The sequence below is a fragment of the Rhineura floridana genome, chromosome 8 (assembly GCF_030035675.1).
Source record: "Rhineura floridana isolate rRhiFlo1 chromosome 8, rRhiFlo1.hap2, whole genome shotgun sequence".
Taxonomy (NCBI): Eukaryota; Metazoa; Chordata; class Lepidosauria; order Squamata; family Rhineuridae; genus Rhineura; species Rhineura floridana.
The window spans coordinates 109,500,519-109,514,713 of NC_084487.1; the positions used below are offsets into that span (position 1 = coordinate 109,500,519).

At 42.6% G+C, this 14,195-nt stretch overlaps 1 protein-coding gene across 2 annotated transcripts in view; it reads right to left on the reverse strand.

The window, feature by feature from the left end:
* Positions 1-14,195, reverse strand: part of PRKAR2B (protein kinase cAMP-dependent type II regulatory subunit beta) — a 128,711-nt gene that overhangs the window by 54,395 nt on the left and 60,121 nt on the right. For both annotated transcript variants that reach the window (XM_061640376.1, XM_061640377.1), the window contains exons 3-4: positions 6,157-6,209; positions 5,685-5,768 (exon numbers count right to left, since the gene is read on the reverse strand). In XM_061640376.1, coding sequence (XP_061496360.1) covers positions 5,685-5,768; positions 6,157-6,209 — 137 coding nt within the window. The remainder of the gene's footprint in view (positions 1-5,684; positions 5,769-6,156; positions 6,210-14,195) is intronic.

Here is a 14,195-nt window from a genome sequence, read left to right on the forward strand (position 1 = left end):
AGGCACGATATGTCGGAACTGTTTCGGCAACGACATCTTTCTGATGGACCTGCAGAGGGGCTTACACCAGATTTTTATCGGGTGTGGGGTAAAGGGGGACTAAGCAGAGGCTTGTCCCCCTTTGGAGGCTAAGAAGTGCAAGGAAAGGTTAAAGGGAAAGGGCAGCTAGGTGACACCTTTAGGCACTTTTGTGGGTGACAGGCGGTCCAGTAGCCTGCAGCTCAGGGTTACACGGCCCGGGGGCAGAATACAGTCCACCTTTGGGGCCAACGTGCCTCATCCGCTCGGAGTTTCAGGGCTCCGGGGGGCGGTGATGCGGGTTGGACCCCCTACCCATGTTCAGGGTGTGGCCCGAGCTGGGGTCTGCCACAGGGCAGCCCCAGGCTCAGGCAGGGTTTGGTCTCCCCATAGCTGCAAGCAGGCTTTGCCTGGATCATTAGAGGGCTCCCGCACTCAATTTCCCCTTCTGTAGGTTCATTATTCGAATTGATTCTGTTCAATAAAGTGTGGCCCATGATTTAACCCAATGAATGGTGTCTTGTTTATTTCGGCAATAGGCCGCAATAAGAGGAAAATGTAAAAGACAACAAGTTCACTTTGAAATTTTCAGCACATGTTGAAGAGGCAACCCACTTTTCAGTTCAAACTGTAAAATGTAATCAAAAGGAATCTGCCTTTTTATGTAGTATAATCAGCTTCAGTAGATACTTCAAAGACCCCTCTGGCTATCCACAGTTTAAAGAAAAGAAGTAGCAGTCTGCAAAGCACAGGCAGTTCAGAATAGTCATTCCGTCAATAGTAAAAAAAAAGTTTAAAAACCACTCCAGTGGACAAAGAACATGAAGGGGCTACAGTATCTCAACCTAGGCTAGGATCCAAAGCCATAATGTAGAAGCAGGGGAAGAATGACGCACATAGCCAGAGTTTCATTCCCACTGCCAAAAAAGGCGGCATTTTTCAAGCAGGGGAAATTGCTACACCACAGCCAGCTAACACAGCCCTAAGCTGCAAGTGTGCCTATATCATATCACTGTGTGAAGTTAATGAGACAGTGGCACTATGCACCTCCTGCAACATACAATATGAGGGCTTTGTGCCTCCAAAAAAAGTATGCACAATGGAGGTATTACTGTTATCTATCCTTTTTCCCTTTTTTTGAGGGAGAACAATCATACAGATTGGACCATTGTGCTTACCACCATACCAAAATAAACCCATTTTAATTACATTTTACAGGAGGGGTGCAGAAGGGATCTGCTGTGCCGCCGCCTCCATCACAGGAAGGTGTTCAGTGACCTGGTAATGTATGAACCAGAACTAAAAAGCAAAGCAGCTGTCTCTAGCAACAAGACATGTAAGATAAAAATACGTAATAATACTGTCTCTCCTAATAAGCATATTTCATTATTCAATAAAATTGTTCAGAATTTGAAATTAAGGCTACAAGAAATGCAGTGTTAAGTCAGATAGCTGATTCTAGCTCAACATTCTGGCACATCAGTCAGGCTATTTCATGAACAGAAAAAAATCCATGCCATTATGCCAAAAGTACCTACTTTTCAACATGAAAGGTTTGGGGGCTTGTGTTTTTCATTTGTTTGTTTTTGGGGTGGTTTCTTTTTTTTTTTTTTGCTTGCTTGCTTGGATGGCTAGTCACCTGTAACAGACCTACCCTTAACACTTTCATCCAGTTTGGACATCACTTGCCTCACGTCAGGGTCCACCCCAACTGTGCCCCCGTAAACTTAGAATGGCTTAGAATGGCTCTTAGATGTAGATCCCAAGAGCACAATAAGATACTTGTAGAAGCAAAATAAAAAGGAAAGATTGTCACTGTGCAAAGCCTTTCCCATCATGATGCACTAGCAATAGGAGAGGCTATATGTGGCAGATTTTTACCTTCTATGTAGCTCTTAAAAGGACAGGAGCTCTCTCAAGATACGGGCCTTGCCATCTTATTCCCTTCCCTTCTCCCAACTTTCTAAACTTCCTGGTCTTTCCATTCCCCTCCTGCCAATAGCTCACAGCCCTTTTTGTTTCTCAGCTCTGAAGGAAGTTTGTCCTAAAGTCACAGCATTCTGGGCCCTCTTTCCTCAGCCTTATGCCTCAATCACCCATTGTTTCTTCAGGTTTCTGCTACCCAGTCGGTTTTATTTCATTCCACCATCCTGGCTCTCAGTCAGCCTCCTTTGCAGATCAGTACCCTTGTTTTTTCGCCCCTCTCCCTCAACCCCCACCCCACCCCTTCATTAAAATAATATGTCATCTTTGCCTATCCTTCTCCTCAGGCCCCTGTCCAACTCCATCTATTCTTCCCTCAGGTTCCTGTATTTAGGTCCATAGCCAACTCTGTACTTTGCTTCAGGCCGCCCTGCTTAGCTTCACTACCTCCTGAGAGCTATTCTCCCTCAGCTTCCTTACCTTGCCACACAATTCTGTCTCTCCCCTACAGTCCCTGGTTTCAGTAACAGCTAATCTGACTTTTCACTTTCTTAACAAACTGTTGCAGATGTTCTATAAACATTCTGTGCTTCATTTCCCCACACTTACATTTTGTAAATATTCTAAGACCTTGCATCAGCTCAAGTAATAGGTACCAGAGGCTTCATCGTCACTGCTGCTGCCACAAAATCCCTTAGCACATTTCAGTATAGATGATGCTTTGTTCCAGTATTATGCAAATAGATTGCATACTGAAGCAAAATAGTTCTGACTAATCCGGAAGTCATCATTTGTTTGCTTTCTAAGAAAGATCTTATACAAAGGAACACTGTTTACTTTCTTGTTTCAGATTAAACAAGATTTGATATCCAAGTCGAAGAAAGTAATTACATTCAGGGTTTTGTAATGAAGTATTTATAAAGAATTCAGCTTTTCACAAGCTTATTTCAAAATGCTATGCAGTACTACATGGTGGTGGTGGGGAGGATCTCTAATACACACACACAAACAATTAATTTGGAGCCACAATTTGTACACAGCTTTCCAAGCAAGAAATAATTGTTTTTAGTATGGTGCTGTCAAACAGTAGTGTTGCTAAACAATGACTCCAAATAACGTGTGTGTTGTAATGATGATGCACCTCCAGAGTTTGGTTGTCAAAACTGTAAGTAGTAAGAAATCAAAGGTAATGCAAGCTTTTCACAAATTATTATAGAAATTTACCCTGTACCAAATTTCCACAGCAAACAGAGATCTGATGCTCAGACAAAGATAGGAGCTATACGCAAGTTCAGCACTTGCTGAGCTCACCCAACTCTAATGGCAAGTTATATTCCATCTGCAAGGGAAGAGGTGCAGATGAACAGGAAAGAGATATTGGCCTTTCCACCTATCTTAGACCAAGAGCAGCAGATTCAGGTTCAGGGAAGGAAAGTCTGATTTTCTCACCTGCTACTGAAATAATTTGCAACTATTGAAAACTCATCTCCCTGAAAGGAACCAGTCCTATTTTTTGTTTCTGTGCTGCCTATAATTGACACCAAAATGTACAGACACCATTCTCACTTTTTGAGAGAGGGAAATTCATCTGATCCCCCCCCTTTGTGTTTTACTTGGCCTGTCCCCATCCCTGGAAAAATTCCTATGGATGCCCATGCCTGCACCTCAGTCATCTCTGAAACCTGTTATAGTCAGCAGCTGCAATAGAGAGGCATGCCATACACAGCTAGGATAATGGAGAAGACAAAATACTTATATGAATGCCACAAAAACAGTGTGAATTTATCCCGTATTTGCTACCCATGAGTGGCCTTTGTACCGTGAATTTCTACATTACAGAACTGACTCCAATACTCCCCATACTAGGCCATCACAAGCAGAACCTGTGATATATGCAACCATGCTTTGAATCTCAGACTATCAGAAGCAGTGCTGAGTTGGTCCATTCATCCATCTTACTCAGTATTGTCTACAATGACTGGCAACAGCTCTCCAGAGTTTCAGACATGAGTCTTTTCCAACCCTACCTGGAAATGCCAAGGACTGAAGCTGGGGCCCTTTTGCATGCAAAGCATGTGCTCTACCACCAAGATATAACCCTTCCCAGCTCATAAGCACGACTATAACTCTGAGGGCTCCACACGTCTTTGTGTACATGCATAGTTCCTCATCACGCTAGAATAGCCAAGCAGAAGATTTCTTCTACACTAGGGATGGGCAGGAAATTTGATTCAGTTCACATTTCAAGCCAAATCTATCAAATTCGCACTTTCAGAAACAATAAAAAAAAGGTAAAGGTGTCCCTGCACTTGTAGTGCAAGTCGTTTCCGACTCTTAGGGTGACATCTTGCGACGTTTACTAGACAGACTGTATAGATGGGGTGGGATTACCAGTTCCTTCCCCGGCCTTTCTTTACCCCCCCCCCAGCATATGCCAGGTACTCATTTTACCGACCACGGATGGATGGAAGGCTGAGTGGACCTCGACCCCTTTTACCTTCTGTTGGAATCGAACTCCGTGAGCAGAGCTTTCGGCTGTGTTACCGCCGCTTACCACTCTGCGCCACAGAGGATCTTAAACAATATGAGAACCATATCAGATCAGAAACAATATGAGAACCAAACCACAGCCATCCTTCAAAAACCACACTTACTTGAATTTTACAAAGCAGTTCACCAACCAAACAATGTTTACTAAAATGCATATGTTAGGGGAAAGTATGCATAAAAATGAATATATGAGTGAAAACATACAAAATATATTATATGATGAGAAATTGCTTGCAAAAATGTGTACAGTAGTCAAAACTGCCTACAAAATGTGTTTATTACTAAAATGCTGGAGAATTTTCATGAGGATTTAAAAAAATGCAAAATGCTGCAAAAGTGTGGAGAACTGAATTTAATGAGAAAATGAGAAACGAAGAGAACCAAAATTGACAGATCTTTCCATCCCTATTCTTCTCATGCTCACACACTCGCTCTCACGCTCACACGCTCGCTCTCACGCTCGCTCTCGCACTCGCTCACACGCTCGCTCTCACACGCTCGCGCTCACTCGCTCACACGCTCACTCGCTCACACGCTCACTCGCTCACACGCTCTCGCTCACACGCTCTCGCTCACACGCTCACACGCACGCTCTCGCTCACACGCTCACACGCACGCTCTCGCTCACACGCTCACACGCACGCTCTCGCTCACACGCTCACACGCTCACACGCACGCTCTCGCTCACACGCTCACACGCTCTCGTTCGCTCACTCTCGCTCACACTCTCTCCCACACTCACTCCCACACTCTCACACTCCCACACTCCCTCACTCACACTGCTCGCAGAATTGCAGCAGATTGTGTCTGGACTATTAAGAATAAATGCATATTAAGCTTGTATTAAAGTAACCAGGATAATATAGGCAAAAACACAAGAAATTAAGAGACATCATTGCTCTAAAAATCTTTTATATAATATAAAGTTTATACAAGCAAACATTCATATATAACCTCTCTGTTATATTCGCTGTCTTCAAAAGCTTGTCTAGAATTCTAATAACTTAATGTTGGTATTGTTTGTGATAGACAGCACTGTACCTTTTCTTGATACTGACATAGACTTTCACAATGATTTGTTGTTAAAGGAAGAAAAATCCCAGTATTGTGATTAATATTAGAATTTCCCTTAAAGATTAATCGCTCATATATTTTTGCATTCACTATAGAAAAAAGTGAAAGTAACCTCTTACCGGATCTAGGTTCTTAAATAGAAGAATATCTTTGCAAGCTTCTTGCAGCCTATTTCTTTGATCATCTGTTTTGGGGTGAATAACCTGGAAGAAATAATTACAATTTATATTTTACTTAGGCAAGTCCTAAGAAAAATGTTCATAGAAGAGGCCATTCCCAAAGGACAATTTAAACTAACGGTCCTGAAAGACAGGATATAAATAATAGCAATAAATAAATGTTGTCAGAAAATAACTGAAAACTTGAGAGTGTTAAGTCCCATATTAAAAAGACACAGCAAAGGAATAATGAACCTTGTATTTGATTGCTATGAAATGTTAGTATGAAAGAAAGAGGGGAGTTTATTTATATTTTAATACATTTTTCAAAAATGCATGTTATACAGCATTTTTTTAAGATATGCATCTTTGTACTTCTTAAATTTGCCCCCCAAGAATAAAAACATGCATTTAATCTATTGAGTCAACATACCCTAGATTCGTTTTCATCTTCTTCTTCATCAGGATTATAAGCTTCTGCACATACTATAAAAACAATGAAAATATGAACTGGGTTGTCAAATGGAATGCTTTAATAATTCCTTGTTTTTAGATTAACATTCAGTTATGATTTTTTAGGATTGTGTTTCTTCATTGTATTTTATAATGCTATTGTTCATTGTAAAAACAGAAGGGAGTAGAAAAAGAGGAAGACCAAACAAGCGATGGATTGATTCCATAAAGGAAGCCACAGACCTGAACTTACAAGATCTGAACAGGGTGGTTCACAACAGATGCTATTGGAGGCACATAACAACAACTGTTCATTGTCTTGGATATCCAAAAGGACACACAGGGTATATATTTAAAATAAACCAAATAAGTATCTGTAGAAAGAGAAAAACACTTCATACAAAGATATGTTTCCCTTTGTATCTTCCTTTCACAGGCCCAAATGTATTCAGCCCCCTATAGGATGGCTTCTAGATTCTTCTAATATCTTTTGACCAGCCTCAAACCAGGCCCCCTAATGAACACTTTGGTAGTATGCCAGGGCCAGTACCCTATACGTGAAGCACCATTTGCCAGCAACACTGACTCTGCCAACTGACTCACTCTCATGCAGGCTGATATAGGCAAAGGGACTCTTTCACCCTCTTTCTCTCAGTAGAAACGACAAGTTTGACTGTCTTTCCTTGAGGCACCTCACTAGCTTTTTCCCTATGGATTTGGATTGTGCATGACAGCAAGTGATTATGGTGCATAAGAAGGATCCACTGAAGCCTCATTCGTGTAGCTGTTTCCACTGCTACCATAATTTGAATGCAGCAGCCCAAAGAGGAGTGCCACCACTGCACAAATTTGAGTTAATGCTGTTGGGATGCAAGCCTAGTGATAGCACCTATATACTCACCTGGAAGCCCAGCTTTGCAAGATGTAGGCCTCTGTAACCTTCAAAGGTATTCTCTCATAATAGTGGCTACAAAACACTGTTCTTTGATGTTCTCCAGTGCAAGAGCTCTCTAGACTTCTACAGAATAGACCAAGTACAATGACACAAGCACTACCTGTAGCCACTTTTTATTATTATCTCATATACTGCTATAATGCCCTTGTTTTGACATTTTTTGTTGCTGTGCACCTGGCTGACATGGGTGGCTGGAATCTTTTCCTCTGGTGTCAAGTGTTTTGAGCCTAATTATGGTTACTCCCTGTAGAGCAAAAGGCAATTTACATCTGCTAGAGGGCATTCTTGTTAACATTATTCCACAGGTTTTAGGAGCAGGCCTTGGGAATGAAACAGGTTCCAGATCTGGGCCCTGGAACAGCAGCCCCATCACTTACACGCCTTAGGTAGAATGGGTATGCTATCTATTGGGACTTAAGCATCCCTACCCTTTAATCTCGCTCATTAGCTTTAGATGGGGAAGGGGGAGGGGAAAGGCTTATGCTCAGTGATGAAGGAAATACATATTGCACATGCTCAGAGGAACTCAGTTCTTGATTATTAACCCTGTCCATGTGCTAGAATTCTTTCCTGGCACTAAAAGAAAATCCAGTGTTAAGTTCAAACAATTCCAGGGATGAATGATGACACATATACAACATAACAATTGCCTCAATGAGCCTGGTCAGATGGTGTTGCTTCCACCTACTGACCCATGAAGCCCCACCTTTTAGGCTAGTGGGTCCATCCTAGGAACATCCAGGTGTCCCTATTTCCATCAATCAAATGTTGAAACTGGCAAGTCCTTTTTTTAGTTTCCTAGACCAACTCCCAGTATAAGAAACAGGATGCAGTGAGTAAAGCATGCCAGGAACAAAACAAAAGGGTCCTGAACTGCATTACTGAACCGCTAAAAAAGCTTTTAGCATTGCAGTAATCTGTAAGCCTCTGTGGTATCTTCTGTCTGGATGCTAAAAGCTTCAGAAATGACTAGGGCCATTTGTGCAAGTGGTGCTCAAATCAGCTTTTGCCTTTCTTTCTCAGCCTGTTATTCAAATGAAAAACCCACATTCTTGAAGTGTCTTCCATGTTCTATAGCAGAGGTGGTTGGGAGGTAGACCATGGCCCTCCAACTGACCACTACCCAACTTCTGCACCTACTGGTTGCTGAGATTCTTATAAAGCAAAGGAGCACAAAGGCTACACCAAGCGACTTTTCAAGCATGCCCTGTTTTTGCTTTGCTTTAGCGAGAAAGCAGGATACTTGGCAGCCCGAACAGGGTTACAAGCAAGTGGCTCTCATCCTCATCCCCGTTTCCTTTATTAGGAGTAGGACGCAGTTGAGACTTGTGGTGAATATGTGCTCTAGCCCTGTGATGGGTTAAAAAAAAAGGCTGGGCTGGGTGAATGTGAGTTTTTTAAAAAAAACAACAGAAGTTTATCAATGGCTATTAGTCAAAACAAGTGGGGCCTGCAATAAAATGCTGCAGTGTGGAATGCTCTTGTTCAGGGTTCCATCCCATTTTCCCTCCCCTTCATCCCCATCTGTCCCATCACCCCAATAGTCAGGCAGCATTACATGCTTGCTGAACAGCTTTAGTCCACACTAGACTTTTCCCCATCTACGGATGGGATCCGCATTTCAGTGCTGGTTCAATTTTCACTCCGTTGAACTTCTTTCCAGTGCTGCTTCATCAGGGATCAATGTTCACTATTTGCCATAAATACCAATTTGCTTTCCCCCCCGCCAAAATAATATTAATATTAGTATTTTTAAAATAACTATTTTTCCATAGATTTTTACATTTTTCCCAGTTTTTTAAAAATATATTTTTTAAATCCATAGATTTTTTTAAAATATCAATATTTGTAATGACATCAATATTAATATTGGTATTTTGAGAGAAATATCTTGAGGAAAGCATCAATATTAATATTGATATTTTTGAGGTGGGTTTTTAAAAAAAATCTGGTTCAGTTGTGGAAGACCACTAGAAAAAAACCCAATCCAGGAGAACAAAAAAAAAAGAAGTGCGAATAAATAGGAAATCCACTGTCAAATTCAAATTTTGCAAAATTCAAGCAAATCCCTATCCCCATCTTATTGTTTTGTTCTAAAAAAATTTACATATACTTCTGCAAACGTAAGGGTTCCCCCAAGCCTACCAATACTACCCCCATAAGTATTTTTTGCTGCTTTGCTTATAATACAGGGCCTTGCAAAAGTACTCAGGCTCCTGACCAATGCTCTCATATTACCGAATTACAAATGGTACGTTGTAATTTCGTTCTACATATTTTATTTTGAAACACTGAAACTCAAAATCAATTATTGTAAGGTGACATTGGTCTTATGTTAGGAAATGTTTGAAAGAAACATCAAAAACTGAAACATCTTGCTTGCATTTAGTATGCAACCCCTGTGCTGTGGAAGCTCCCAGTATATGCAGATGGAATAAATTACCCTATCGAGGACATAATTACCTTACCATTGGCCTCCACCTGTGAACCATTCAAGGTGCTGTCACATTGTCAGGATAAAAACTCCATTGTTGAAGGATCATTGATCAGGCTGTAGATCTGAAGTAAAATAAAGACCAGAGAGCATTCTACAGAAGTGAGAGAGAATGCAATACAAATGCATAGATTAGGAAAAGGGTACAAAATAATATCCAAGTGTTTGGATATGTCAGTGAGCACAGTGGGATCAATAATCAGGAAGTGGAAGCTGCGTCCCACCACCCAGACACTGACAAGAAAAGGTCATTCCTCAAAACTCAGCACACAAACAAGAAGGAGACTTATGAGAGAAGCCACAGAGAGGCCAACAATCACTTTAAAGGAGCTACAGAGTTCAGTGGCTGGGAGTGGAGTGCCCCAGTCAACCATATCAAGAGCTCTGCATAACACTGGCCTGTATGGGAGGGTGGTAAGAAAGAAGCCGTTACTCAAAAAGTACCATCTGAAAGCACGTCTGGAGTTTGCCAGAAAGCATGAAAGTACCCCAGCTGCGATGTGGGAAAAGATTTTGTGGTCAGATGAGACCAAGAGAGAGCTTTTTGGCCAAAACTGAAAGCGCTATGTGTGGCACAAACCTAACACTGCCCATGCCTCAAGACACACCATCCTTACAGTGAAGTATGGTGGTGACAGCATCATGCTGTGGGGATGCTTCTCATCAGCAAGGAGTGGGATCTTGTTAAAACTGAAGGAACAATGGATGGAGCAAGTACTGGGAAATACCGCAAAAGAACATGCTTCAGTTCACTAAAAAACAGAAGCTTGGGAGGAAATTCCCTTTTCAGCAGGACAATGATCCCAAGCACAAGACAGAAGCAACATGGGAGTGGCTCAAGAACAAAAAGGTGAATGTCCTACTGTGGCCCAGTCAAAGTCCTGATCTCAATCCCATTCAGAATCTGTGGCACTCTTTGAAAATGGTGGTCCACAAGAGACGTCCAACCAACATGAATGACCTGTAGTGAATCTGCTAAGAAGAATGGGGCAAAATCCCTCTGCAAAGCTGGTACATAGCTACTCCAAAAGACTTAAAGCTGTTATTGCAGCAGAAGGTGGCTCTACCAAATATTAATGTGTGTGAGTTGAATACTTATGCAAGCAACATGTTTCAGGTTTTTATGTTTCTTACAACATTTCCCAACATAAACCAATGTCATGTTACAATAATTGATTTTGAGTTTCAGTGTTTCAAAATAAAATATCATACAGAACAAAATTACAATGTACCATTTGTAATTCAGTAACATCAGAGCATTGGTCAGAGTTCTGATTACTTTTGCAAGGCACTGTAAGCAATGAGATCTTTGAACATTGGAAATTAGAGGGGATGATAGTCCAAAATTTAACCTCCATGTTCAGGACCAGTATAGCTGTTAATTAACCAAATAATGGGGGGGGGAGACATAGCAGGGAATGGTTATGTCAGTCATAAAACCCCTGATTAAAGTGTTTCCATTTCCAACAGTAACCAGCATTGCTATTTATCATTTTTATAACAAAGTATTCTACTTTTTTTTTTACTCTTCAACAACCATATATACAATTAGCAAAGTCAATTTTCCAAGTGTGGTGCCTTCTGCAGCCAAAACAGTACAACCCATGCCCAATTTCCCTGCTTTTTAAAGTTTGATAGAAATATCTGTGGGCTATATGTACATTCTTAAACCATAAGGTTTTTTGCCTATTAGTGAATTTCTCTGCTTTTTAATCCGGGAAGTAAGAAATGGGATCCTGTGCAAGCTTGCCGAGAATGGATTGATCATTTGCATGCTCATTGAGTTCACTGGGATTTACTCCCCTGCAATCATGCTTATGATAGGTGAAACTGACCACAGGGGACGGGGAGGGGAGGAGGGAGGGGAGGAAAGGAGGAGGGAGGGGAGGGAGGGCAGAGGGAGGAGGGGGAGGGGAGCAGGAAGGAGGGGGAGGGGAGGAGAAGGACAGGTTTGATCATTTGCATGTTTATTGAGTTCAATGGGATTTACTCCCGTGCAATCATGCTTAGGATAGGTAAAACTGACCGGGGGGGAGGGAGGAATGGCTGGAATGGGCAGGGAAGGAAGAAGGAACAGAGGAAGGGAGGAGGAAGGGAAAGGAGAGGGGAAGGAGGGAAAAGCCAGGTCTGATAATTTGCATGCTTATTGATTTCAATGGGATTTGCTCCTATGTAATCATAGTTAGGATATGTAAAACTGACCATGAGGGAGGAGCAGGGGCAGGGGAAAGGAGAAGGAAGGAGAAAGTGAGGGGAGAGGGGAGCGGAAGAAGAGGGAGGGAGTGGATTGGAGGGAGAGGGGCAAAGGAAGGGGCAGGGAGGGCAGGTTTGATCATTTGCATGCTTATTGACTTCAATGGTATTTACTCCCCTGCAATCATGCTTAAGATAGGTAAAATTGACCATGGGGAGGGGGAGGGAAGGGGGGAGGAGAGGACTGGAGGGGGAGGGAAGGGGCAAGTGGGAGGGCATAGGAGGAAGAAGAAGGGAGAGTGGGTTTGATCAGTTGCATACTTCTTGAGTTCAATGGGATTTATTTCTGTGCAATCATGTTTGAAAATGGAAATGGACTGTCTTCAAGTCGATCCGAACTTATGGCGACCCTATGAATAGGGTTTTCATGGTAAACGGTATTCACTGGTGGTTTTACCATTGCCTTCCTCTGAGGCTGAGAGACAGTGAATGGCCCAAGGTCACCCAGTAAGCTTCATGGCTGTGTGGGGATTTGAACCCTGGTCTCCCAGGTCATAGTCTGTCAGCTTTGCAGGGAGATGTCAGAGTCGGCGGGGTGCAGGCTGGGACTGTGAATTCCTTGGTAATTGCCAGGGTGGTAAAGTCTTTAGCCAGCAGCTTGGGTTATAAATCCGCCAGGCTAGCAATGTAACCGGGGGAGAGGCGAGATAAGGGCAGAGGGTTTGTTCCAAGCTCACGTGCAAGATAGTCCAAGAAACAAAGTCAGTGGGGGGTCCAAGTCCAGTTTTCTGAGAGGTCAGTCCAAGTCTAGGTTCTGGGAGATAGGAGGAAACGCAGAGGTCACGCCTGATGTTGTAGTCAGCAACACGCTGAAGCCAGGAGCTGTCTTTTAAAGTACACTTCCTAAGACAGGTGTGAGCAATCATTCTTCTGGCTTCTGAGAGTGTGCCAGCCTTAAACGGCCAGGCTGGCCTCGTTGCTGCCTGATTTTCTGTCGTCTTCGCTCTGCAGGTGGGAGGGGAGTCTCCTGTTCACTGCCAGACTCTGGCTGAAGGGCTTCAGCTGTGTCCTGCATACTCTCCAGCTGAGGGGGAGTGGGGGCTGCATCCTCAGGAATTTCGTCTGTTCTTTCTTCTGGGTCTGCTGCTGTTACTCCCGAGTCACCGTCCCCTTCCTCCTCTGACGAGTCTTCCGAAGGGGCATGACACTGTCCAATACTGACATGGGGGAGGGGGAGGGAGGGGAGGAGGAGATTATATGGGTGGGCACTGGGCAGAGGGGAAGCCCCTTTCCTTTCCAAAAGGAAAACATTGTGAACAGTATCATTGCTTTTCAGGGTTTCCCCCACCTTTTTATTCAACAGCAGGCACATGTAGCCTCCCACCCAACTTTAAATCACAGCTGTCCCTGGCCACATCCACACCATACCTTTATTTCACTTTAGACAGTCATGGCTTCTCTCAAAGAATCCTGGGAAGTGTAGTTAGTGAAGGGTGCTGAGAGTTGCTAGGAGATGCCCTGTTCCGCTCACAGATCTTCAATCAGAGTGGCTGACTGTTAAACCATCTGGCCACTGGAGCTCTCTCAGGCGAATAGGGGTCTCCTCTCAACACCATTCACAAACTACACTTCCCAGGATTCTCTGAGGGAAGCCATGACTGTCTCACGTGAAATCAATGTCTGGTGTGGGTGTGGCCACCTGATTAGGCAAGCCCAGCAGCTGGGAGTCTGGCTTTTAGAACACTGACCGTTGGTTCTTACTGAGCATGCCCGACATTATCATTCAGTTCAATGCAAAAATTATTAAATTAATTTAAAATCAGCCAGGCATTTTTTTAACTTTTAAACTGCAGACGATGAAGGTCAGAGTATGGGGCAAGGTCAGTAACAGGATTACAGGTCCTCTGTGAACATGGCTGATTTTTAATGAATTTCAACAGATTATGAGAACTCTCAGAGAAAAAAGTCCAAAAGGAGTCTGCGGTTTTTTCCTCTCTCTTTTTAGACTTTGAACTCTCTATTCTCTCTGACTTGTGTGTATTGCCATGAAAATTAAGAGGGTTGTTAAGCAAGCATTTCTGAGTTCAGGACTATAAGTTCTGTTAAGGTTTTGTCTTGAAATGAGCTTATGGGAAGCATCAGAATGGCATAGGGGGTATTTTCAATTTAACATTGCAGAATGTGAAAAATCCATGCTGGCTATAGTATACAACCACTCTCATGGCTGTATAATAAGATTACTTTAGAAGCTAATCAAGATTGAAATAAATGGCTTTAAGGTCACAGAAAAGGTAACATTATTCATACTGTAAATCACCTTCTTAGTAGAAAGAAAAATTAAGGTAGTTTCAATGCCCAATAAATAATGCATGAGATT